General features: G+C 39.0%; 1 protein-coding gene across 10 annotated transcripts in view; it reads left to right on the plus strand.

The window, feature by feature from the left end:
- Nucleotides 1-22,617, plus strand: part of CIT (citron rho-interacting serine/threonine kinase) — a 77,921-nt gene that overhangs the window by 15,027 nt on the left and 40,277 nt on the right. For 5 of the 10 annotated variants that reach the window (XM_014963393.1, XM_014963335.1, XM_014963356.1 and 2 more), the window contains 10 exons: nt 2,465-2,645; nt 9,869-9,974; nt 10,844-10,987; nt 12,312-12,431; nt 15,938-16,108; nt 16,364-16,417; nt 16,834-16,887; nt 18,036-18,176; nt 18,550-18,675; nt 21,720-21,815. In XM_014963393.1, the coding sequence (XP_014818879.1) occupies nt 2,465-2,645; nt 9,869-9,974; nt 10,844-10,987; nt 12,312-12,431; nt 15,938-16,108; nt 16,364-16,417; nt 16,834-16,887; nt 18,036-18,176; nt 18,550-18,675; nt 21,720-21,815 (1,193 nt within the window). Of the gene's footprint in view, nt 1-2,464; nt 2,646-9,868; nt 9,975-10,843; nt 10,988-12,311; nt 12,432-15,937; nt 16,109-16,357; nt 16,418-16,833; nt 16,888-18,035; nt 18,177-18,549; nt 18,676-21,719; nt 21,816-22,617 lie in introns of all 10 variants that reach the window. The other 5 variants (XM_014963327.1, XM_014963342.1, XM_014963350.1 and 2 more) reach the window with 1 other exon arrangement.

Below are 22,617 nucleotides of genomic sequence, written 5' to 3' on the forward strand. Positions count from 1 at the left end.
CATGCTGATCTTAGGCATATTTAAATTTTCTTCTCTTTTAAGCATGAGGTTTGACTAGGAATTCTTATTGTCGGTAAGAGGAAAGACTTTCTTTTTAATTGCAAGAGCTTGAAGATGACTCTTAAGATCTTAGCTAATTTCTGGTGAGGAGTAAGGCATTAGATCTTTTTTGAAGCTGAAGTTACCTGTCAGGCTCTGAGGAGTATATAATGGGGCTGTTACTCCATTACAAAAAGGCAGTTATCTTGGGTTTTGCTATCTCTTTAAGAAAGGTTCTAGACTTCCCCATACGAAGTGAATACTTTGCTGTTTTCTCTCTTACTTTACCTCATAGACTCTATCTGCCTTCAGAGACAATGTTAAAAACCCCACAGCAACCCCTTCCTGTAAGAGGACGGGCAAAGTTCTTTCAGCAGAGGTCCTAAACAAAAAAATATTAATTTCTGAACATATCATCCTCTGCTATGAATCATCTGTAACTTCAGGCTTTTATTTGCATTACAGATGATATACTTACAAACTGTTTTCTGTTGCTTTACTGGTTTTAATCATTGAGAGCATATGAAAGAGTAGCTGGACATTATCCTGACGTTAAGTGAATTTTAAAAAAAATACATCTCCGAATCAAGAATTATATTCCAAAATTTTGTTTACAGTACATAAATGTCAGCATTATATTGTATCTAAATTTATATTATAACCAATAAGCTAGCAGAAATTAATAAATTCACGATATTGACAGAAAACTTAAATGTTCTGGAGCCAGTAAGTAAAACTGCTTACTACGGAACCTATTTAATTTGTGTATTTTCCCCATTTATCTCGTTCTAATGTGCTTGGAACTCCTGTACGTGAGCAGCATCCTCGCTTCATGGAATTTCTCCTCACTTCCCTGCTGGGGAGCGGCGTCAGAACGGCTCCTGGGGGAGCTGCTAACAAAGCCTGCCTGCGGAGCTGGGATTTGCCGCTTCATACAGAATGATTTTTTTTATTTTTTTTATTTTTTTTTTTTGGCTATTAATGCTGGTCTGGTGGGTAGTTTTAAGTGTACGTTTGCCTAGAGAATTAAAGAGTTAAAAAAGCGGGCTGTGAAAGGCTTTGGCAACCTAGAGGGAGCTAGCAAGCTCCAGCCGTGACTCATTCCGCCTGTGTCAGTCAGATAAGCATCAGCATCTGTCACGACTGCAGGCAGGTAGGGTTAAACTCCCGAGCATGCAGGGAGCGAGGAGCAGGGAGCCTGCACTGCAGGGGTTGGGATGTTTGTTCCCGGTTCTTCAATTCTCATCAGCCCTTCAGCTACAGGAGATCTATACTGGATCCATGGTAACGGTTTTAGCACACTACACTTCCATCAGCTTGTGACAATGGGCTGTGTTCTAGTCGCTGACTGAAGAGCCATCTCCTCTATAGAGGAAAAAAAAAGAGATTAGTAGTTTTGCAGTGAGGACCCGAGTAATGAAATAAATAAATAAATAAATAAATAAACCTCCTAAAACCCGGGATTTAATGAGGGTGGAATGGCACAGCAGGCTTTTGCATTCATTCCTTTCATACACGTAGCCAAGCCAGCAGGTAGCTCGGGTGCTGCACATCATTGAGAAGAACTTGTTCTTTTGTTCTGTTGGTTAATTAAACTGAAGCAAACGCCAGAGAATCAGCTGAAATTAAACAACTGCTTAACAAGTTAAGTGGTACCGATTTAGAAATGATAGTAAGAAATACATTGTAATTCCTGCTATTTATACCTCTCTTCAGAGCTGATTGTATCAGAGCCAGACTGCAGTGGTGTCCCAACAAGAGTTCCAGATCTTTAGCAAGCTCTTTTAAAGAAATAAACTCTTACTGATATTTCTTCCCTTCCTAAAGACCACATTAGCTCCTAGTAGCTATAGTTTGTTAGTATCTTCTAAGAGAAAGACCAGTTTGCTGTTGATTAGAAGCCCATGCTGGGAAGATTCTCGATAGCATTAAAGGGTAGATATATCCCTTAGCTGACTAGCAAAGGATCAGGCTACATTCTCATGTAGTGTCACTAATTGGAGAGGTTGGAGACATTTTCTTCTTCTAGATGAATCCAAATTGTATTACTTTTAGCTATATTACAGTAATAATTTTCTTAGCCTGGTGCTTTGATTTGATTCAATGTCTGTGTTTAAAAAAAAACAACCCTAACCTGAAAAAAAACCATCCCAAACCCCCAAAACCCCGAATCCCTAACCAAAAAGCCAGTTTAATCGGTGTGGGAGACGTTCTGCCTGCAGAGTGGTAGCCATGTTGGTAGCTTAAGGGTTAATCTCTTGTTGCTGTAATACGATTTGAGAGCAGCAGCTCAGTCTGCTTGTGTTAGCAAGATTAAAAGCAGGAGCTGCAGTGCCATTGCAAGCACTGAATGAGTGAGACTGTTGCAGAGTGAACTGTAGCTGAATTTTGTCTTTTCTTCTTGCATTTTTTTTTTTTTCACCAGCTCCTCCCCCCTTCGTTCCTACTCTCAAGTCTGATGATGACACCTCAAATTTTGATGAACCAGAGAAGAATTCGCGGGTTTTATCTTCTACGTGCCAGTTGAACCCAGCAGGCTTCTCCGGTGAAGATTTGCCGTTTGTGGGGTTTTCATTCATCAAGGCATTAGGGATCCTCAGATCAGAGTAAGTAAGAATTATTGCTTAGGTGGATAGGAGCATTGGAAAAATGTGAAGGTTTGTTACAGTGAGGATGCTGCGTGTGGGGAAAAGCTGTTTTAACTGGCCTGTACTTTGCTTTAGGGAAGCTGCCAGATTCTGGCTTTATCTGTTGCTGCTGTGGCTTGTGCATGTCCTGCCATTCTGTGATTATTTCTGGGATGAGGCAGGGGGAAGGGAATGGAAAGACCGATTCTGAAACAGTTATTGTTAAAATTGTTGTTCAAATACTTTGAATTAGTTGTCCCTCTTAAGCAGGGAGCAGTAGGTGATTGCATTGCTGGTATTGCAGATCCCTGAATGAAGGAGAATGCTAAGGAGTTCGGAGATGGAAAAGGGAGGGGGGGGTGTTATTTTATTGGGTCAGAGAGTGGGCACCAAGTGCTGGGGCTGTGTAAGGCTGAATCAGTGATCCAGAGAAATGGAGCTCCACCGGTCTGGGAATGTGCAGTGATGGGTCAGTGAACAAGAGAAGGAGCTTCCCAGCAGCTGACTCTGTGCTGTTGGGTCAAGTTAAATACGAAGACTGGATGTTGCTGTGTTGTGTGTTAAAAGACTGGAGGTTCAGATGAAATATGCAGGGTATGTGTTTGTGGAAGGAGGTAAAGATCTAGAAAAAATGGTTTTCACTTGAAAGAAAACAAGCTTTCTGGGAGAATGGAGTCGGGGAAAAAATCAGCATATAAATAGTATGGTATAAACCATTTGATGTAGTGGGTGGTTAGTTTCTGATGACAGAGCTATTGAAAAAGTGTTAGTGCAGTACGTTAAGTTGAGAAGTCCTTACCTCAGTATCATGAGGCCTCTCAGGAATGTGATGGCTTTAGCTGGGTTAGTGACTCAATGCACTAAGGCTCTGTGTTTTCGTGTCAACCATCGTTCATTGCTGCTAGTGAGGTCCCTTAAGGGACTTGGTTGTCAATCCGTCTAATTGTTTTCATTTATTTTTTTTTTGTCATATTGGTTGTGATAATTGCTCTGCGGTAAGTGTGTAACCCAATCTGGTGATACTCTTGACATCTTTGATCTTGCCTACACCGTGAATCAAGGTTATATGATGGTTATGCCAGTAATAAAAAGGGAATCTTTGATTGTACCTCCTCAGCTGAGTTGCTTTTATGACAAAAGAGGAAGGAAGGGAGAGGACGTAACAACTAAAAAGTATTCTTTTGGTGAAATGGTCTCATATTGTCAGCAGAAATAGAAAAATGGAATGTTATATCTCTAGATACCTGGGGTTAAAATCTATCTTGATTTAGAAGTGAAATAACTTACGGTGTTATCTTTTCTGCCTGGGGAGCTGCAATCTGTCTGTCAAGGCTACACGACCATTCATGTAACAGTCAGAAGAGGCTCAACAGTGACCACAGATGTGTGGTAAAAATATGTATGTAATGGGGGCCCAGGACTAGAACTGAAAAGGAGCGAGAGGTAAAGTCTCAGGAGCAGTGGTGAAACTGCAGGAGGCTGAAGGCTGAAAAGTCATATTGCTACAGCAGATTGATTGAAATGCTTTCTTAGTGGGGCTAGTACCAAAGCACTGAGGTTCTATTTGAATTTTGGTAATAGGTGAGAAGGGAGACAGCAAAAGAAAATAGAGATTAATGTGCTCTGGAGAAATTTTGACTGAAGTAAAATTTCTGCTTGGTGTGGCCTGTTTTTTCCTGAGCTGGAACAGAAAGACATCATGTACTTACATTAAAATTATTTTGGGGAAAATTAAGTAGATCTTAGTGGTTTCTTTTTTTGAATGAGAACTTAATAAAGGCACGTTAATATTTTTAGCAGTAAATACTTGCATTTTGTTCGAAGAAGGTGATTTAAATACGGCAAAGAGTTTGGAGACTTGAAAATATCTGTATTTAAATAATGCAGTGACTAGTTTATTCTCAATATCACTGCAACACTGGGTCATAAAGATAACTTCTTACTTATAAATTATTGCGTGGTGTATGTTTTACTTGGGGAAATAAAGTACTGTTTTGGTCCACACTAGCTTGTGAATATCAAAATCTAGATGGAGAAGATAACAGTAAATGGGGGATAGGCTTATCTGTTGTGAATCTTGGGATGTCTCCTCTGAAACATCCTAGGTAATTAAGTTTATCAGTCCAGAATTTTTCTTCTTAAAAATCTTTCCTCTGAAAGTCTAAGCCTTATGGTTGCTAAGTGATGCAGATCTGTTTTCCTGTGCCTGCAGCATGAGAGCTCTAATGCCTCTAGTGCTGCTCACAGTTAGGCCAGGCAACTGCAGAGTGCAATTAACATAGTCCTTGAAACTTTCACTGCTTTTCATTTCAGGGCTGCCGAGCTATGAAGTTTAGGGTTATACTCTTGCCCTTGTTCACTGGACAGTAAGAAGCCATGGCTGAGCTAGGAATTTCAAATTCTTCAGAGAAAGAGCAGTTCAAAAAAATTGCCCAGAAGAAGGATAAACAAAGTTCTTTTTTCCATTCTCCTCTTTCTCCCAATCACTTAGGGTTAGAAGGTGTCACCTAAGTCACTTGGACCTGTTGCCAGAAATTGTATAGTCAGTGTGTAGTTCAGAAGGGTCCACTGCATGAAAATGTTCTGTATGTTGTCCCATATCACGAGTTTTGGGAAGAATTTGTGACCCTGTAACAAAAGAGTGAAAGGCATGAGAATGACGTGTTGTAGGAAGCAATCGGGAGAAATCAAGGGCATTGCTTATGTCATAGGTTCCTGTACTACCAAAGTGTTTGTGAGATAAGTCTCCTATACGGTTCCAAGAACGGGGATCAGGCTGCAGAGAAGGACCAGCCAACTCCTTCTCCCATCATGGCCTCTGAATCCTTGATTTGGGGGTGAAATGCCCGTCTGACTGCAAATCTGGCTGCTGGTTTGGCTGCCAGCATGTGACTGTGACAAGATAACAGGCCACTCAGAGTTTAATTCCATTAAAAGCCAGCCCCACCTTACTTCCTGTCCCTAACCGTGGCTGGTCTCCAGTGCTTAGAACAAATGAGAAAAACCCTTGGATGCCAGAAATATGCATCAAGTGGTGAAAGAAAATTCTTATTGTCCTTTGCAGGTGACTAGCAGAAGCCCTAGGGCATAAGATAAATAGATTATAAATCCAGGGCTAACCAAATATACCAAAATATCTAATAAAAATAAATACCTAATTAAAAAAAAATGTTTATAATGTAATTTTTTGCCTGCCTCTGTCCTCTCTTAGACTGGAGTAAGGAGCTAAAGGGGCCTGACTATTTCTGATACAAAACTTAGGTTAATACAAACTACTTGCTAAACCAGAACCTAGAGAGATAGTCACAGGTAAGGCTGACAGTGGAACTAGTACCTAATCTCAATTATCTGTCAACATATAATAAATGTAATCCTAGTACTTCTTGAATTGTGATCTGTGAGGCTTTGGTAGATGGTCTGAATTGTTTCCGGAAGTTCTTAAGAAGTGGTATTTTTCAAGATTTATTGAATTTTTTCAATGTCAAGATTTGATGTGGATTCGTGATTGTCATTATAAAATACTGAGATTTAAAATGGGCCATTCTTCCGAAAAGAAGGACTACGGCTTTCTTCCAACAGTTTGTCGGGTTCTGGTAAACTCTTTCACCAAAGATAGATGAAAGAGGAAGCAGAGGATGAACATACCAAAAATACGCTTCGCTTCAGCTAGCTCTATTCACAGATTGATGGTATCACTGTTTGTTTTTGGTTGGTTTTTTTTTAGGCCTGAGCAAGCATTTAGGAGGGGGCGGAAGGTACAGATGAGTATAATGCTAAAAAGAATAGAGCATGAGGGACGGGGGATGAGATTATAGGCATGTTGTGTGGGGGCCAGGATTAGGACAGATGGTGTTAATCGTCGCGAGAAGGAAGAAGCACAGGTGAGTTGGGGGTTTATGAGTGGCATAAAAGGACAAAGGAAGGTATGAGGTATGATGCACAAGAGAGATTAGATACAAATTTGATACCTTAGAATCATCTTATAGCTTTTCCTCTACTAATACTTCTTTCTTCTTCGTCTTAGCCACGTTAAGAGCGGAGGAGCTTTTACACAAGTAGCAGCATTTCTGATAATTGTGCTGGTTGGGGCTGTTGCTGATCTAGCTGTGAAATCACTGGCTAGTCAGCTCTAAGTTAACTTGATTTTTAGTCATGCAGGCAGTGCTGCTTTTGAAAGTCAATTGGCACAGCTAGTGCTATCAGCTCCTGGTACTATAGACTTGACTTTGGGGTATTTTTAATCTATTATTGGAATTTTCTTGTTGATGTATGCTGGTTACCTTTTGTTAATCATTTTCTCACGCTTCAGAGGAAGCAGCAGAAACTACTCTGTTGTGCTAAGAGAATTGATCCAGATGTAGCAGTTAACTAAATGAAATGCTCGGAGATGGTACCAACCTGAATGATAGCTTTGCATCATGGCTTTTGATGGTGGATTTAATGTGTTTAATTTCGGAGATGATGCTGACTGGGGAAGAATGTAAGTGCCCCAGCAATGTGGGTATTTTCCACCTTGTCATGCTGTGATGAGAGTTTATATCACCGTGACAGGGTTTATTAGATTAGTCGCTATTCCATTTCTCTTGATTTCCTCCATCTGCCCCCTTTCTGATACTTTGAAGGTTGTATGGATGTTCATGAAGTTGTTCTAATATAATTTGTACACAGGAAAGCATTACTGGGAAAGGATGTCTTTTAAAAACTTCAGGGCTAACTGAAATCAGCTTCCCTTGGGAATAAGATTTACTATTTCCATGGCAGGAGAATCATCGTGTGACCAGCACATATATTTTTAAGGAATTTCTTCTTCCCGTTGGACAGAGATGAGGAAGAACGATTGTAGTTCTAGTTTGTAGTCTTCTTTTTCCTTACAAAACTGACACCAACCCTGAGGAGCAGCTCCCTCTACAGTCACCTCAGGAAATTCAAATTTGGGCAGTGGGAGTCTCCTGTGCCCTGTCCCGCCCCAGCCCTCCTGCCTCAACTACGGGGCTTTGCAGAGCTCAGGATCCTCACCTGGAGTCGTCCTCTTCCTTCCAGGGCTGCAGTGCACAGGGATGCTCTGGGCTGGCTTGTTAGGAGTCATTTGTGAAATGCAAAATGGTGCCTGTGATATTAGGCTCTGATGCTTTTAATAGCAAAGAAAATAAATAAGCAAAAATAACAAAATGAGTCTTGTTGGGAAGGTGAAATAGAAGCAGCAAATAATAGCAGGTCTGTGGGAACTGGCTCGAGTTTTCTTAGGTAATGCCTCAGATTTGAGAAGAATAAAAGTAAAAAGGTGATGGCTAATGCTGAAACTATAATTTAAAAAAAATAAAATAATTGCATTAGCCAGTACAGTTCAGACCTGTAAAGCTAAATTTTTATTATAAAAGGATTTTCAGACTTCTCTCAGTTCACATTTGCAGCTATTTACATATATTTGATTAACATTTTAAAGCAGATTCCTTAGTGTCTGTTTTAGTTAATGTGAGCTTTAATTTGTATTTTTAGACTGCTTTTCTCAACTATTCATTTTTAGCCTTGTTTGTACACCCAGCTGTTAGGGGATTTAATATGCATCTTTCTCAGATGGCTGCCTTTCCTCTGTAGGAGTATAGACATGCTTTATAAATTGAATTTTAAATATGATAATCTGATGGATTGGATTGATTGGACCAGGACTAAAGGAATGCTTTACAAAAGCATTCACTTTTAACATTTGTTTTTTATTAAGTCCTGATCATATCTGGTTTGTTGACATGCAGTATTCTTTTTTCAAAGTTTTTTCCACATCCGGTTTCTGCAGGAATATTAACATATGACCTTTCAAGGCTGAATTGATAGATTTTTTCTCTTATTTGTTTGCTAATATCAAAACAGTGTTTCCTAATGACTGCTTAAGGCAGTGGTACTGAAGATCTATTTTGATACAGTTACGTTGCTGCAGCATTTTAATAAAAATCCATGTCTGTCTTTTTATTTTTTTGGTGACTATCCTGCATGTCTATTTGGATTAAGGAGTAGATTTTTCTCAGAAAATGGTGGTGATGGAATCAAACTTTCCTTGGTGTTAAGAAGAGACTGTGCTGCTGTGTGTGGGTGTATGGCTATATGCAGAGAGCTGCTCAGAGCTCTTTTTCTCTCCATGGGGATAACTGGCTGCATACCAAACTGTGGCCAGGAGAAGCAGAAAGCAACGTGTGGGCAGACTCTATGATCTTTTATTAGCACCTTCATTGTACTTCGCCGTTTTCATCTATCAGTTAACACTGGTTCCATCATTAACTGCTTAAATATCTAGTTTGAATCATTTTATGCGAGGGAGAATGTGATTTTTTAAATTATGTTTTGATGTGTGTACTTAATTTTTTGGTTGCAAATTACATATTTAAGACTGCAAAGACTAAAAATATGCCCCAAAACATTGAGTGGCTTCCTATCCTTTTCTATAATGAATTTAGACGAACAGAAATTGTAAACTTCTTAAATGTTGAGTCCCAATTAGACAGAAAGCTTAAGAACATGTAAATATTTTCCCTAGCTTTCTGGAGTCAAATTGTTTTGAATAGTACAGTTAAGTTGTGTCTCGCGAGAGAAATCACTTCTAAGTGGAACTCTGAAGTTCTGCAGTGTGACTAATCATATTGATATTGATTTGAGTTCGTAGGGATCATACGAATTGGGTTAGGAAAGTTGCAGTTCGATTTTGATTCACAGAAGGTAACTAAGGATATTAAATGCTGCTTCCTGTGGTGCAGATTATGACATGTTAAAGTTTTTGGAGCTTTTGTACTTTGATGATAATTTAAAAATCTGCTTATAAAGAAAAGACAAAATGAAAAATAGTTCTCTGAAAATTTGTTTTCTTTCCAAGTGCTTACGTTGACTTTATGCTTTGTTTTTGTTATGCTTATAAATCCCTACAAGTTATGCAAAAATGTTGCTGTGATGTATTGTTTTGCATCCTGACAGAAAAGTCACTGATGGAAAATATTAATATTGTAACTAGAAGTACACATGCGTTATTTAATAATGATATACTGTCATCAGGTTTTATGGTATGTTTGATCTGAAATGATGGCTCTTAGACTGTGGTTGCTGCACCTTTCTTTTATTCCAGTATAAGTAAGTACCCAATGACTTTACTAAGGCTGCATAAGTGCAGATTTCTCTACCTTTTGCCTATATTCATGTGCTGTTTGGCTTTGCTCTTTTAGATCTGTTTTTTCAAGTGTGGATTCTCCAGCCAAGGTCAGCTCCATGGAAAAGAAACTTCTTCTCAAGAGCAAAGAACTCCAAGACGCCCAGGACAAGTGTCACAAGGTATTTATTTATGCGATTGGCCATCTCCATTGCTCCAGGAATCTGCAACCACTGTATGTCCAGGGATCTGTCAGATGCTGCTGATCATCCAGACTCGTGGTGGGCAAAGTGCTTTTCCTTCAGTGAGGTGGCTTCCTCTCCAGTACAAAAGGAGATGAATTTAGGCCATGCTGTTGCTCTAGATACTTTTATCTTAACAAGAAGCGGCTCTGGATTTTAAACAGTCCTTTTCTCAGCGTGATAGACGACTGCTGCTTCCTGCAGGCCGTGCCTCTTCATCATACGCACAATTACAGCAGTACTGTTCTGAGGTTCTCTTCCTAACTCATCAGCTTCTACTTGCATAACTGTTGTCACGTCACTGGTTGTGGTGAACATCTTGTAACAGTTGCTGTGCTCCAATAAAGGGAACCCGGTGGAGTCTTTTAAAACTTACTGCTTGTTTGAGACTTTTATGAGAGTTCGATTACTTTTCTCCCTGCTCTGTTCTGGATTTGACCATTTGCTCCTGACAAGGAGATGGGGGGAAACCATCTTCTGGTCCAGCATGGATTTGGGATAAGGTTAAAGTGATCCATCTCTGCAAGTCAGGTGAAAAATGATTGTGTCTTCTTTGCTCACTGGGGTTCGAAGAATGACTGAATATGAACAAGCAGCTTGAATGAATGGGGTGACTTAGACTTACTACTTGTCCTTAAGAAGAACTGTGCATTCCTGGAGCAGAGACAATGGTATCGGCATTTAAACACCATTTGGAGAAATATAGCTAGAAGTCTCTTGGAGACAAATTCCTTACAAGCAGAGCTCTGAAAGTAGCAGTTAACAAAGCTTTTGAAGCCCCCTTTATAACCTCTTGATATTTATTGCAGATGGAGCAGGAAATGACGCGGTTGCACCGGAGAGTGTCAGAGGTGGAGGCTGTACTTAGCCAAAAGGAGGTGGAACTGAAAGCCTCTGAGACCCAGCGATCCCTCCTGGAGCAGGACCTGGCCACCTATATCACAGAATGCAGTGTGAGCCCTTACACCAGTCCTTTCAGCTCTGAAGGCCTGAAATCTGGTGGTCTTTGCCTTTCTCTTCCATCATGGTTTCAGTGGGGTACTTGATGGAGAGAAAATAATATGTGAGAGGATATCTGTGGAATATGGAGTCCTGAATTGTTTGCAGAGGCTTGCTTGATTCAAACTTTGTTCCATGGTCATGTGCGTAGAACATACAGGAATAGCTACTCTCCTGGTCTTGCTGAAACTGTTTGTGATGTTTGTCTCACTGGCTGTGCTAGAACATGCTTGAGTTTGACTTCTCACAGGTTTCTTAGCCAGAGAAGGATGGGGCCTAATCAGTACCTAGACAGAAATCTTCAGGGAGAAGAGGATTAGGAAACTGTGGTGTTATTCCCATCTGTGGGATTCTCAGTTCAGACTGATCCAGTTCCCCAGCAAAGTGTCAGGGATGATGCTATTTTTCAGATAGAAGATAAAAATGAGGCCTTAAAACTGTGTCTTCAAAGATCATTTGGCATTTTTCATGGGAGCTGGAATGTCTGCCCAGTTGTCCTGGCAAGATTCCAGGGAGGATATTTTCATTCTAGTTAATACTCTTTGTATTTTCAGATGGATATAATATTCTGGTTCCTCTCTTGTACGAAGAATTAAAAATCCAGACAATACTCTGTTTCAGAGAATTGAAAAGCATTCCTGATGGGGTTGGTTTGTTGGGAAGCAGAACTTAAAATGAGGCTGAGTGATTTTCCTGATACCAGATGCTACTGGGGTAAATAAATAAAATTAAGCTTGTGTCTTTCTGTTGAAGAATAGTATACGGTTGATAGGACCACCACAGGTCAGCCAAACTTTGCAGGTAAGGTATGTGGTGAGATACAGAAGCAGCTCTTCTGTTCTTTGTAGAAGTTTAGCAATGATTAAAGGATTTAACTCACTTAACAGTAACAAGAAAAATGAGTAGGCCTGTTAGTAACGTGAAGTTGAAGGATTGTATCTAGGTTGTGAATTAATAGCGCTAGATAAAATATAGATAAATGCTGTCAATAATGGATGCCTTTTGTGATCTCTGTTGGATTTTTGTCTCTAAACCTGATGTGAGGAAGTAGAGATTTGAACTAAGTTTTCAGTGGAGTAAACAGTTCTTTTGAGATGGCCTGTTTCTGTCCAGACAGAAGCAGCACTGCCCATGAAGTTCTGTAGGGTTCCATCATTGGTGCCTTGATTTTTGTGATGCCTCACTGCAGTCAAGGAGGCATGGGTATAGCTAAAGACCTTTAATATACAGCCATCTGAAAAACCAAGGACTGTGTCTTGAACATTTTGCTTTCTGCAGAGCTTAAAGCGAAGCCTGGAGCAGGCGCGGATGGAGGTGTCTCAGGAAGATGATAAGGCGCTACAGCTACTTCATGATATCAGAGAGCAAAGCCGAAAACTGCAAGAGATCAAAGAACAGGTACACCTGCTTCTCTGGGGAGCAGAGGGGCTGTCTACAAAGAGGCACTCTTGGCATATTCTTGCTCTGTTGCCAGGATTAGGTTTTATGTTGGTAGGCTGGGATGACTCCCAATCTGTGTGTTTTCATATGGTTTCTTAAACAAAACAGGAAGCAACAAAATTACACTTTTGTGTATATTGCAAGTAAGCACAAACTCCAAACTCCAAGTTTTTCTTTTCCTAGTCCTCAAGATAGTTTTTCTATAAAACCAGCTTAGCAGAGTGTCGCAATGCTTTAGTAATAAGCTGCATTAGAAATGATCTGTCCATTATTAATGGTCAAGCTGAACAAATCCCACAACAAGTTCATGAATCTTCACCTGGAAGAGAACTGAGTTAGGATTAATTTTGTGTTGGGTTTTTTTTTTTTTTTCCTTCTTTCATATCTGGCCATTTAAAATGCTTAATAGTCTTTCAAAATGGAATCTGCGTTGCCTAACTGTTCTTTTCCTAATTTAATCTATTTGCAAATAGATGTTCATATTTTTTTTCCACCAGAAGAATGTTGAAAATTCATTAATCTATACAAATGTTCATAAGGAAAAAAAATGTCAAAATTAAAAGAAAATATGGTGACAAATGTGGACATTTTTAGGACTTAAAATGGTCTACAAGACAGAACCCATTCAGTTTTGTGAATTAATAGCTACATTTTGTATTGAGAAAAAGAAACTGAAATTTGCTATGGCATTCAACCAATTCTTTGCAATTATCTGTTGTTTTTCATCTTCAGAGCACTTAACAAACATTAACTGACTAATTTTGTAGTGTTTGAGACAAGGAAGCCCAGAAACCTTGGTAATAATTCTCCAGACATGAGCAGCTCTTATGTAAAAAGTAATGAAATGCAAAAACAACCCCCTGGATGTAGCAGGCCTCCATAGACTTCTCTACAGCATTTTTCTGGATTGTTCTTTTATGTAATACAAGGGATCTAAAGCTCAGTGCTCTGTTTTGGTGTTTCATTAGCAAACTTGCTTTAGATACTGAAATATGGAACATTTTTGGCGATGATAAATATCAATAGATTGTTAGGCAGTACTGCATGTAACAGAGGAAATATAATACAAGTAATTTCTAATCATATATTTTGTCCCAGAGTCATTTAATTTGGCTTGCGAAGATTCACAATGATGTAAAAATGCTGCTTAGGTCAACAAATGGATCTGTATTATCCTGCAGACTTTCAGGTCTGGGGGGGGGTCTTGTGAGCTATCTGAAACCCATGTGCAAGAACAGCGCAACAAAATATGCAGAGATGGTTTTGCTGACTCATTCCAGCAAGTGGACCTTGGCCATTAAGGACTTGGATCATTATTTGGAACTGGGGAGGTGAGATAGAAGAGTCCCTTAGAGTTTTGCTGTTGCAAACCTGAAGCTTTGAGAGAGAGCTGGTAAAATTAGCAGCAAATCAGAATCTTCAAAAACCAATAATTAGGCTTTTGGTATTTCCAGGGCAAGACTGTAGGTTCAACTTAACCTCAGGTACTTGGATAGAAGAGTGTGATGGGTTTGTGGGTTTTCTTGTTTGGTTTTGTTTTTTCTTGTCGTTTTTTTTGTTTGTTTGTTTGTTTGTTTAACTAAATCTGTGTTCTGGTCATTACTTGATGAAGGCCTGTATGAACGGATGAAAGAACTTGCAACAAATCAGAATCTATATTTTTTGAAAGGCCTGCTCATTTGTATGCAGCTACCCTGATGTGATTTTCTTCAGGGATGTGCCCTGAGCTTTGCCTGTCCATTAATATGTCCATTAATATACATCTTGATAGTTTTTAAACTATGAGCAATGCATATGCAAGAGGTATTGTTCTGTGTCACCTTGAGTGATGCAGCCTGTTCCTCTGACCTGACCATGAGATTTATTCAAAGATGGTCTTGCAAATGTCAAGAAACAAGAAAAAACTGAAATATTACTAATTATCTCCTCTTCTTCCTTCTTTTCTCCTTTCCCATTCTCCTCCCTTCCCAAATACTAATTTTCACAGTGGCAACTGTAGTCATACCTGTAATTCTTTGGTCAAATGTTTGCTGATAAAAAATCCGAATATTTTAGGAAGTCTGAACAAATTATGATTTCAGAGCAGAACATGAACTCCTTCAAACTGTTCTGCCTTTTTTTATTCACAAGCATATTTGTATGAAACGAATATTTGACTTAATGTATGCTCATGTATTATAAAAAGGCTCTTAATTCTTTCCAGCAAGCGAATAAGATCATCCATAGAGAGACTAACTGGGAAGAGAGAGTAGGTCCCCCATCTGCCTTATGAACTGGAGAACCAGTTTGGGGGTTACAGCCCAAGGAGCTGTTCTGCCCCACTCCCCATTAATGGACAGTAACACAAGCTGTTAAAGGCCTTTTCTTTAAATATCTGCGTAAGCTCTCCATGTTGCTGGAGAATCGCAGGCTGACACAGGGTCAGTGTTCATGCGATCGCTTGTCTAACTAAAGACAGCTGGAAGGAGCGATGACAAACCTGATTTTGTCATGAGACAGTTACTCTTCTGAATATGGGGGTAGTCAGGCATATTGTATGATATTAAAATGGAAAGAAAGATAGACTCCCCCACTGACAGTCCTTCATAATCTTTTTTCCTCGCTTTTGATGTGCATGTTTTCTACTTGTTCTCAACTTCATAAAAATACTTTTTCTTGGGTTTTATTTTTTTAGAGTAATTTTATAAAATGTATACTTACAGGACTTAGTGAGTGCTACATAAGCATAATTAAATTCTTTTTTTCCAGTGAAGATACAAGCAGCAACCTCAGGAGCTAGGCTCAGTTTGAGTACCCAGTCCCACTGAGAGAGTCAATTCAAATGTTCTCTTCTTCTCCCACCTTCCCCATCCAAATGCCCTATGTGGCAGTGTCCTGCATGAGGATTCCTTATTTCAGCCCTTATAGATCAATATCTTCTATGGGCAACGTGATTTTTAGACAATTTTTTTTGTAAGTTAATATTTTCTGTCAAGAGAAAGTAACTGAGAGCTAGAAGCCACAGTTATGCTACCCCTCTGCTTCTCCTTTCCTTTTACCCAAGCTGTGCAGATCTGTGGTAATTGTTATGTTATCAGCCTGAGAAAATATGTCTTGAGGGAGCATCTGGGCATTTAGTAGAGACATCAACTCAAAGGCACATTTCTGTTTCAGAAATTAGAAATGTAAGTAATTTTTATAATTTGTATGTAGATGTACTTATGTGTTTCTGTAGTGAAGCTACTCAAAAAGTCAATGTTTTGACTTTTATGAAGTATTGACTTGAAAATGGCAAGGCTCAAACTAGAATGCCATGGATATGTCATTTTATTTAGGTTTTGTTGTTTTATTTTGTACTTTAGTTTTCTTCCACATGTTCTTAAATGCTCCTCTTGCCTGCAATCAGTATTCTGGGATCTGCTGCTCCAATTATTTCCCCTGTTGCCTCTAAAGTGTAATACCTATTCCTTCCACCACAAATACAGGAGTATCAAGCTCAAGTAGAAGAAATGAGGTTGATGATGAATCAATTAGAAGAGGATCTTATTTCAGCTCGCAGGCGTAGTGATCTTTATGAATCGGAGTTGAGAGAATCCCGACTGGCAGCTGAAGAATTCAAACGTAAAGCTACTGAATGTCACAACAAATTGCAAAAGGTAGTTTAGGTTTCGTGGGAGAGGGGGGCTTGAATTTCTGGTGCTGTTTCACACACACAAGTTCTTTGTGTCCTCTAACGATTAGCGCCGTTTGTACAACCAATACAAAATGTCTTTCAATTGCACATGCAATTAATGTAATTTCTATTTTGTGTAACTGCTTGTGTTTAAATTGCATGAGGTGATGACTGGATAGAAGACCAGTGTACTGTAACTTTTCCTGAGACTTTTATATATTTTGTATTTAAGTTACAGGTTAAAGATCAAGGAAAAAATGAATCGGGAGAGTTGTATTGCAAATTGGAGAAGGTATGCTACTTCCATGTCCTGGAGTTTGCTTCCTGGGTCTGGATATCCTGTTCTTAATGGATTGTGTTCAGAAGCTAGGCAAGGACAGGCCATTATGTGTAATCTGAGTTTGGAGTTAGGTTAGTGATACATAATGGTTTTCTTTATAAATAAAAAGTAGCAAATGAAAGATAAAAAGAATTCTGGGTATTCTCACGCTGAACAATCTACTTGGTGACCAAAATGTGAAACCAACCAGAAGTTAGTAAAATGGGAGTAGATTTGCCAAGAAGTGTTTTGGTGTGTTGGAACTTACAGGGTGAAACAAAGGGTTTTTGGGAAGTTAATTAAAATAACTATGGTATCATAAGGAGAGAGCATTTTTTCCTTTTTGCTTTTATGACACTCTTTCCCCCCGTCCTTTTATTTAACCGTAGATCAATACAGAGCAGCAGGCCAAAATTCAGGAGCTGCAGGAAAAGCTGACAAAGGTAATGTCTGGGTGGTGAAAGTGAATTTTCCACGAGATTTTCCAGTGAAACCTTAATGCAGAGGAGGGATGCACTTTGTTTGATCCTCAAAAATAGTATTAGTCATAGCATGGGCGATGATAAGGAAAAGGGGGTGGGAACTGGTATCTGAAATCATTGGTGTTCTCAATATGCTTTCAGCTCTTGAGACATGTCAACAGTGTTTATTTTTACAAATGAAGCTGAGTCAGAACTGGAGTAGCGTAGAGAAATTCTAGTTTAAAAGGCCAGTTTGGGTATGCCGTACGCAACACACTGGTCCCTTGCTTCCAAAGACAGGGTTCAGATGTTTGTAGCTCGCTAGTAAAATACACGTTGGACTTAATTTAGTCTCTCAGTATACTCTGTTTTAATTGCAAAATCACTTTCCAGTTCAGTTATTCACAGTAAAAATGTTGAATGATAAGGGTTCACAGCAGAATTAAAATACCTTTGCAGTAGGAAGTATTAAATATCAAATGTTGCAGTTTGTCACTTAGGAGGACTGTAAGAACAGTAGGGGAATGTCTCTTATTGGGATCTTCCAGCAGAAAAATAAGGGGTGGTCATAATAATCTGCTAAGAGAGCTTTTCAAATGTGGCACCTGCTGAGAGAGGGCTTTTTCAAGGGTTAGTCATCTAGAATATGAATAAGAGGCCAAAACTATGTCAAAATAGTACTTCTGATATTTAAAAACAGTCATGTTTTAGTCTCCCTTCCCCTTTTCTCCTTTCATTAACGCTAAGGAATTATCTGTAGGCCAAAAGGTTATTGTAGTAAGAGTATTTTTGTGAGCAAATTCCAAGAGCTTGAAATTTGGGAGTAGACTTTACTTTGAGTATTCAGAGATGATTAGAAACTTGCAGCAGAGCAAGACAAACATGTAGATCTCCTGGATTTTCATTTTTTTTTGTGAAACAGAAAAGAATTATGGAAGAGAAGTTAGAATTTGTATGTTCCTGCACATGTTTGTAAGGTGGTCAGAATTTTAGATTGCTAGGCCAAAGTTCTGTAGCAATTTTATTCAGAATGTTGACCATCTTGAGGTTATGAACTTTTCACATGCTGAATTGTTGCGCTTGTGTTTTTCTTATAATACTGTTCTTTTTTCCCCCCTTTGGACCTTTAGGCTGTGAAAGCTAGCTCAGAGGCTACTGAACTTCTTCAGAATATCCGTCAAGCAAAGGAGAGAGCTGAGAAGGAGTTAGAGAAACTGCAGAATCGGGAAGACTCTAATGAAAGCATGAAGAAGAAACTGCTTGAAGCGGAGGTGAGTGGAGAACCTCTATCTAGAATAAAGTAGTTATTGGAATGTCTCTCAGTTTAGGAACCCTCATCTGGATGACTCTGAACAGCTCGTATCCCAGTAGTAACTATTCATAGGAAAGTGATGTTAGACATTAATCCATTTTTAATTAAAAAGCATGTATTTCTTTGAAGAAAACTGAGAGGCTTTTAATTTTCAGTGCGGAGTCAAGAAGGACACGTGGTTAGCATAAGGGATTTGAGGCATGATGAGGTTTTCAAATATAGAAGACAAGCATATATTGACTGCTTCAGCTGACTTTTTCTAGAAGATACTCATTGCTTTGTGATACTGCAGAGTTGGGTATCCTAAATGGCAGTTAATCATTGCTCTACAGGAACGGCGCCATTCTCTGGAGAATCAGGTGAAGAGATTGGAGACTGTGGAACGAAGAGAAAACCGTCTAAAGGAAGATATTCAGACTAAATCTCAACAGATTCAACAGATGGCAGAAAAAATTCTGGTGAGCAGAGGTGAAAATGAAAGATAAAGGGTAAGAGTTTGTAAGAAAGGGGTAGGAAAGGAACAGAAGACATAGAATTGCATTGAATAAGGTGGAAATTGTTGAATAAAGGGGTTTGTTTCTTGTACCAGGCATACTGGAGAGGGCTTAAGTGCTCAAATTCCATTTGCACCTTTAGTTACAAACTCACTCCTGTACCTTTGGTTTTAATATGACTTTAAAATTCTAGTTGTCTCAGTGGGAGAACTTTTAAGTCAGCTTGTAATATTTAAATTAATTACCTAATGATGGTTTCCGAATTAAAACATTCTCAGTACAGCATACTGCAACAATAAAAACATTGATATCTAGCTTTTAAACTAAATTGCAGAGGAATTTAGAGGTCAGATCTACTTGAAATGCTTACATTTTGAAGCAGAGAGAAATTAGTCATCTAAACTGTTCGTCTCCAAAGATAATATTTGTCAGGAATCCATTTTCACCCACATACCTTCTCTGTTAGCAATTTCTTCTTTCTCTCCTTGTTAAACCTATTAAATCTCTATCATAAGTTGGTACGTCAGTTGAAGTGAACCAAGCCGAGGGTGTTTCTAATACTTTCACTTCCTGGGGTCAGGAAGCATAATTTTATAGTGAAATAATGAAATTTAGTTTGCGTCTCTCATGAGTTCTCTTTCTGTGTTGTCAATACAACAAGGAAAAAAGGTTACTTTTTATTGGTAGCAATCACTGAGCATAGACACCCCTGAGGAAGACCAAATGGAAGTGTTTTGCGTTTCTCATGAGTTCTCTTTTTGTGTTGTCAATATAACAAGGAAAAAAGGTTAATTTTTATTGGTAGCAATCACTGAGCATAGACACCCCTGAGGAAGACCAAATGGAAGTGTATAAATAACTGTATTTGGAGGTGAGAGTTGACCCAGACTTGTTCTGGGGAGTAACTGTGTACTTTAGCATCAGAAAGGCTGAGTGCTCTCAAAAAAAAGGTAGAATCAGTTGTTTAGTAGTGTTGTTTCTAGCAAATTGTTTTGGTATCGTGAGTGCATGGCAAGTGGGAGACTATGGTTTTGCTGGGCACAGAGCCAACTTTATGTTTAGAAATAGTGGAAAACTTTGAATTGTTTCATTGGCCTCTTGTGTTTATTTGGGGATGGTTCCTTGGTTTTGATTACATTCTCCGTGGACAGGAAAAACTGGTAGGGAATGCAGAAATATTGACTATTTCTTTTACACCATGGGATATGTTTAGCTCTCCTTATAGATAGTTTCCATGGAGTTCCAATAGAATGTTGGAGAGCTAGAAAAGTATCTTATAAAAAAGTCAAACAGACATTGAAGAAATAATCTTACAGAGTCTTTTCTAGTCCCTTGTAGCTCTGAGCTGGGAGCACAGGGCAACAGTTTTCTTTTTTGCTCCACTTCTACCCTGTTTGTTCCCTCAAGTTGATATCTTCAAACACTTTTGACTTTTCCTGGTATAGAAAGGTGGGAAGGGAGCTGAAGATACAGAATTGCACAGAATAAGGTGGAAATTGTTGAATAAAGGCATTGGTTTCCTGTACCATCATCTAGCAGTACCTGAGAAGTACCTGCTGATCTGCCTGTAGAGAGGTAAATAAGAAGCAAGTTAGAGAAGCTACATATTATTGCTTGAAAGTTTATGTTATTGCTACGATGCTAATAAGAAAGTTAATGCTATGTAGAGAATAGTAAGTGAGAACTGGGATGGTAAGAGATTACCTTTTTAAGCCCACCCTGGCTGTTAAGTGCCACTGCAGAAACCGGTGAAGCTTCTGCTACAATATGAGCAGTCTGATACTGGTAGCTTTGAAGCTGCTGCTGATCTGGTTGTCTGATTCCCTGCCAGGACCTGAAACATGTGGGCTTCTGGGGGAGGTGAGTTGTCCCTCTTGTTGCTGGGAGACATATTTCAATTGCAAAAAGCAGCAATCTCCATTCCTTGCAGAAGTGTCGGGTACCAGGCACTGTAGATGACCTACTTTTGGTGAACCTCCTCTTTGATTCTCACTTCTGGAAAAAGAGGTCTATTGCGATTACCGGATTAAAAAATATTTTTATGTTTTCAAGATGAGAAAGACCAGAAAAGAGAATATAAAAAGAGCTAAAGTAGAAATATTAGGATTTTTTCCTGTGCTATGCAGTAATGAAGGCAGGCAGGAGACGTAGGTGCATCCCCAAACCTGAAGTTGTCTATGCAAGAGGCGATCCAGTGGTAATGAATGACAGACCTGGATCTGCCTCTTGTGCTCAGGAAATGGTTGGAATGGCAAATATGACAATGAATGAGCATCAAGTTCTGAGCTCAACTCTTGCTGGGTGTCCTGTTGAAAGGTGATTATAGATATATCCTGAGTAATATAGTCAGACAGCAGAAACAGCAAACTTCTGAGATGCAAAATTATTTTAAGTCCTTACTGTGCATGGCTGAAACTAACGGATGTGAAGTAAAGAGGTTAAAAATATTCTGGTATGTTCTACCATATAGATTGCATCCTGTTCTTTTCATTTTCGAATCGATTTATAAATAGTTATTCTGACAACGTTCGTCAGAGGAATATAGCAAAGTAAATACTATTCCCACTCTATGAATGTAAAATGAAAAGCAGAGAGAGCAGTGCCCCATTATTGAGGTCTTCTGTGAGAAAACACGTGAGAGACCTTGTTAAAAATAGATCTGAACTTGTTGTAATGCCACTGCAGCTATGAAGTGTTTATAACTGCTTGTTTTCACAAAACATCCTTGGCCCATCTTTGGAAATATTTTACTGGGAAATGGAGATTCTTACCATGGAAGTAGAAATCTTTGTCTAGCAGTAGATGGGTCGGCAGCAATATGCAGAGTTTATAACTGATGTGCAGTTCTCAATGGTTGTTTTTTTTTTATTACTACAAGAGCCCTGGTCTTGGGATTTTTATAGTGTGAAGCCTTAAAAAAGAATGAATGAATGTTTGATACCTGTGTAACACGTACGCACAGCACCTACTATTTCTTGTGGCTGAATTTGAATCTCTGCTGCTTTTAGGAGCTGGAAGAAAAACATCGTGAGGCTCAGATTGCAGCACAACACCTGGAGTTGCAGCTGAAACAGAAGGAACAATTCTATGAGGAAAAACTCAAAGTAAAAATATCTTCTTATCATCTTCCTACAAGATTTTGTGGATAGAATGGGTTCAGGGAAAAACAGTTGCCTTTAGGCTCTGATTGCATAGTCTTATGAGTTGCCTTCTTGCTTCCCACTACTGAAATGTTCAGAGAGTTCAGTGAAATCTGATTTTTTTCTTCTCGTCCATGCCCTTGTACCTCACCTGTCTTTAGCTCTGCATTAAAACAGGGAGCATCTGAAGTCAGAACTATAGCAATGCAGTTGTTGATTGTAATTTGACTATTGCTGTTGGATCTCACATCCTGAATAAGTTTTCAGTTCCTACTGATAATTTGATTCCAAGAGTATTCCCACACCCTACCTGCAAGGTTTAAATTCAGCAAATACGAGAGCGTTTCTGAAATTCCCTCTTCTTGGAGCTGTAACATCTGCCAAGAAGTCACAGAAACCGCCCACTTTGTTTTTGTCTTTTCCAGGGTAGCATAAGACTTTAACAAACAGTCAGAAATAGAACCATAGACACCATCTAAAATTAGGAAAAACAAATTGGGAAATAGGAGTATGTACATTGGCTATGGATTTTTCTAAAGAACCTGCAGTACATCAGCCAGTAAATGCATTTTGTAAGAATCTTTGCTTCTTATAAGCATAATCTGTTTTCAGCAATCCTTATTTAGTGTGTTTACCATAGGACTTTAATTCTACATTTCAGCTTAAAGGTGAGAGGATATAGTATTTAAGAGGGGAGAAGGTATTTCTATGGTAGAAATAGGAAGGAAAAAAAAGAAGAAAGAAGGTTTCCTGGCAGACCAAAACA

The sequence above is a fragment of the Calidris pugnax genome, unplaced genomic scaffold (assembly GCF_001431845.1).
Source record: "Calidris pugnax isolate Ruff unplaced genomic scaffold, ASM143184v1 scaffold32, whole genome shotgun sequence".
Lineage (NCBI taxonomy): Eukaryota > Metazoa > Chordata > Aves > Charadriiformes > Scolopacidae > Calidris > Calidris pugnax.